Source organism: Frankliniella occidentalis, unplaced genomic scaffold (genome assembly GCF_000697945.3).
Source record: "Frankliniella occidentalis isolate FOCC.00 unplaced genomic scaffold, Focc_3.1 Scaffold69, whole genome shotgun sequence".
Classification (NCBI taxonomy): Eukaryota; Metazoa; Arthropoda; class Insecta; order Thysanoptera; family Thripidae; genus Frankliniella; species Frankliniella occidentalis.
In genome coordinates this window covers 598,387-602,306 of record NW_026267199.1, presented here as the reverse complement: position 1 = coordinate 602,306, position 3,920 = coordinate 598,387, and the positions used below count along the sequence as shown (strand labels likewise).

Genomic DNA, 3,920 nt, shown 5'->3' with positions numbered 1-3,920 from the left:
AGCCCAGGATTTACACGGTACAGTGTACGAATACGGCTCCACTGTAGACAGTTTTGTCCGCGCTTTTGCCTTACAGTGGTCCTGTACATTGCTCCCTGTACCAAATTTTAACCATTAAAACTACATCGATGCTGTTATTCGAATAACAGAAGTTCCTGGAAAATAATTAGCAGGACGATCTGTCGTTTTGTTTTCCTGTCATAATTTTTTGCAGTGTACGCACAATAAGGGAAGTAAAACGTACACGAGCGGACGTGCGCGGCATGGACGAGACGACCGCCGGGTAATTGTTTTGTCTGCTCACGGCGAGGCGCATGCCTACAGTGCTCTCAAAACGTCTTTACGCCGGAAATGAAATCAATCTTTTTCAACAAAGAGATAATAGAGGGAAGGAAAATTTTGCTCATGTCTCTTTCTAAACAGAACTATGTGACAGCTTATTTTCCAGAACCTCTTTTAAAAGAGGAATGTATTAAAAAAATGACGATGTACGAAATCTCACATACCGCTTAGTGTAACCAACACATGTATAAGATGTTGCCATATGTGGTAAAAATTCCGGATAGTAGATTTTCTATCGTGTTCTACTTCTGCTCTTCAATGTTCTATTTTTGTTTTCAGAAATTTTAATCGTAATATTTTGTGTGTGTTACAGCTGAGGCATGCCACCCATATGAGCCGTTTAAGTGCCCTGGAGATGGAGCCTGCATCTCCATTCAGTACCTCTGCGACGGTGCGCCAGACTGCCCCGACGGCTACGATGAGGACTCCAAGCTCTGCACCGCCGGTAAGAATTTTGGTGTATTATACCAACCCACAAATCCCTCTCCTGTCTCCATCCGAGTTCAATTTGGGGGACCACCCTGAGAATTGCAAAATGGAGCCGCCGGCCGCATGCTGAAATTCACTGTTTACAAGTATTGCGAGAGAAATAAGAAGTGGTAGCTTATTAGATGTGCCGGACCTTTCAGAGCCCAAGGCGTCAACTATGAGAGATAAGCGTGAACAGAAAAATACCCATAAGCAGAGCATAGGATGTGCAGGTAGTGCTCTTTCCGGGTGTCTGACTTGGTATACCTAACTTTGCGTATAAGCTATATATAGCTTTACGTTGCTTCTGAACATGAACAGCCCCTATCACATGAGACTCATTTGTTGCGGAATTTTACGGCCACTTTGATTATGTACACACACTCTAGTCCGTTTCATACAATAGAAAACGTTTTGATGAAACGAAAAAAAAATCAGCCTTTTTAGTAAATAGTGCCCTCCTAAAAGGGTACGATATCTTACCTTTTTTGTTCTACTCAGTGATCGAACGTTTCTTATCCGCGGCGACCTGACGTACCTGATGATCCAGCCTGTCCCCTTTGCGCCATGTAATTAGAACCTCTTTGTCCTCCCCACTTCTCCCTCCTCCCCGTTCCCCTTGTCATGGTGCCTGGGTGCCTGCTGCACTAAACGGGTGTGGGGTGTTTGATGATCCTACCTCCCGCTGGTCTACCGTCCTTTGTGCTGTCCTAAATGAGAGTCTCCTGCAGAGAGAGAGAGAGAGAGAGAGAGAGAGAGAGAGAGAGAGAGAGAGAGAGAGAGGAGGGGGTAGGGGGGGCTGCACCAATATATTAGCGTGTTGTAAAAAGGCACCGAATTTTTGTGCTGTTTGAGAGAACACCAATTTCTGGCGTCTTTGAGCGCCAAAAATTGTCGTGCGGAAGAGGACGCAAGTATTTTAGGTGGCATAGGAGTAGTATGGGCAAAGATGTAAAGTGTAGGATCCGTACGCCAAAATAGATCCCGAAAATTATACGCCACATGTTGCTCTGGATCCTGTAGCATTCACCTTAAGTCGTATACTTTTGAGCCCCCCCCCCCCCTCCATATTACAGTGTGCACATGAGAGCACGTAAGGAACATAGCGATTCTTAAAATTTACCTGTGTATCAATTTGCTGCCCACCGTCGCTGTGCATTTGCGACACGCCACTGAACTTGTAAATTACTAAAACCCCGAACACCTCGGAGGCACCTCGGCCGGGGCGGTAATGGTACCGACGTGGTTTGCGCAACCCGACCCCCTGACGGCCAATTGACCCCCCCTCCCCCCCCATCCCCGTTTAATACCCCCACCCCCTCTCCACTTTCTCGTCTGACGTTGTCTCCCGAAGCTTGTCTCGTTACGCCGTAATAACGGTGGCCAGGACGGCGATAAAGGATTTACGGTCCCATAAATATCTTAGACAAGGCGCTGGCCGAATTATATGCGCGCCGTGGACCTCCTTACGCGCGGCTGCGCCTTGCCCTTGTCCAGAGAAGGTGGTGCCATTGTGCTGTCAGGGCCCAGCGAGAAATGACAATATTGGACACAGTGGGCAAAGAAATAATAGCAGACCGATATCAGACATCCAAAAAACTGTGAGATTTCGAATGAGATTTATAAATAAAATTTAACATCGACACGTTTCTGATATCTAATGCTGTTCTGGTACTGGCCTAATATTTCATGGATCAATGGGGAGTGGAATAAAAAAAGAACAAAAAAGCTTTGAAGTCATACCACTGAAAGGAGAGTGATCCCAAGTACCTCACCCTGCAAAATAAATCAGAGTCTAGTACTGAACCAGCAGAGATCTGCGTTTTGGCGTCGGAGGCCGACCGAGGGGCACCGACATGCGGTCTCCTCTCGGGCGGTCCGTGCTAGACCACACCTAGCCGCAACCAGCCCCCGACCTATCTTCTCACCACGTGGGCCATGTCACAGGCCGCTGGAGACCACACTCCACGTCTGTCTCGGTTGGCCTTCTCCGCCAAAACGCAGAGCTCTGGGAGTTCGGAGTTTCAGAGAGCCGTAGACCAACTCCGTACAAGCCGTTTGCACAAATTTCGGAGTTTACATACGCACTCCTTCTATCCCCGTAGGAGCCTATGTAAATGGGAATACACGAAAAAAAATACAGTTCACTTGTTTACGTATTCGAAGATGATCCCAATGTTATTTTGGGAGAAAATTATTTTTTTTTATCAATTGTTAAAAAACGGTACACCTAGCCCCCTCCCCCCTCCATTGCGCACGGCGTGTCTGAGAGTGGTGTAAACGACACTCACTGGTTCCTTTAAAAAGGGTTTTCTGCAGGTGTGCCCGAACCGTTGTAGGGATCATAGAATCAACAGAGGAATCAAATGCAGCTAACAGTACTGAGGGCGTCCCCGCCTGCAAATCCCCGCATAGGCAGACCCGCCTGACAGGGGTGTGCTGCGGCGGCCTACCCGACAGGCGCTCTGTAGAGTCGCACAGCATCGCCGAGAAGGTGGGGAGTGGTTCTCAAATGCGGAACAGTAGAGAAGGAAAAGTGTAATCATGGTGTACGAATGGCGCAGACCTGTCATGTGGGTGAGTAAAATAATCAACCCAACTGCAGGAGTGTGACAGAATTTTCACACATACCTGCGGATGTGTGAATGACCATTCCCACACTTGGAGCCAGATGCCTCTGTGCAACTCACGATTCGCCTATCTGTAGGTGAGTGACATTTGTACTCAATCATCACGTATCCCTCGTATGGCCATAACCCTTAAGCGGTGCTTTCTTGCTCACACCTGCGGCTCTGCCCTAAGAGTACCCCCTGTTCCTCCATCAATAACTTAGGGGTCCTGCGCAGTATCGTACATAACTTGTTTCGCATAGTATGCATTCCCCAGCGAAGCAGCAGCGTGGTGGGAAATGTTGTATTTTTTCTTATGAAAGTCGAAAGTCGAGAAGTTTCATGAATACGATAGAAGTTGTAAGGCACTCATTTTTTTATGCCTTTGCACTAGTTGAACTGTTGATTGATTTTTGAATGTATATAATTAGGTGTGCGCGCGTCTCACCTTTATCATTAAAACTTTGCACCTCCAGGGTCTACGTACTTTTATTACCCCCC

At 47.3% G+C, this 3,920-nt stretch overlaps 1 protein-coding gene across 1 annotated transcript in view; it reads left to right on the top strand.

Moving 5' to 3' along the window:
* Positions 1-3,920, top strand: part of LOC113203924 (IDLSRF-like peptide) — a 71,907-nt gene that overhangs the window by 50,370 nt on the left and 17,617 nt on the right. The window contains exon 2 of the mRNA XM_026418874.2: positions 656-787. Coding sequence (XP_026274659.1) covers positions 656-787 — 132 coding nt within the window. The remainder of the gene's footprint in view (positions 1-655; positions 788-3,920) is intronic.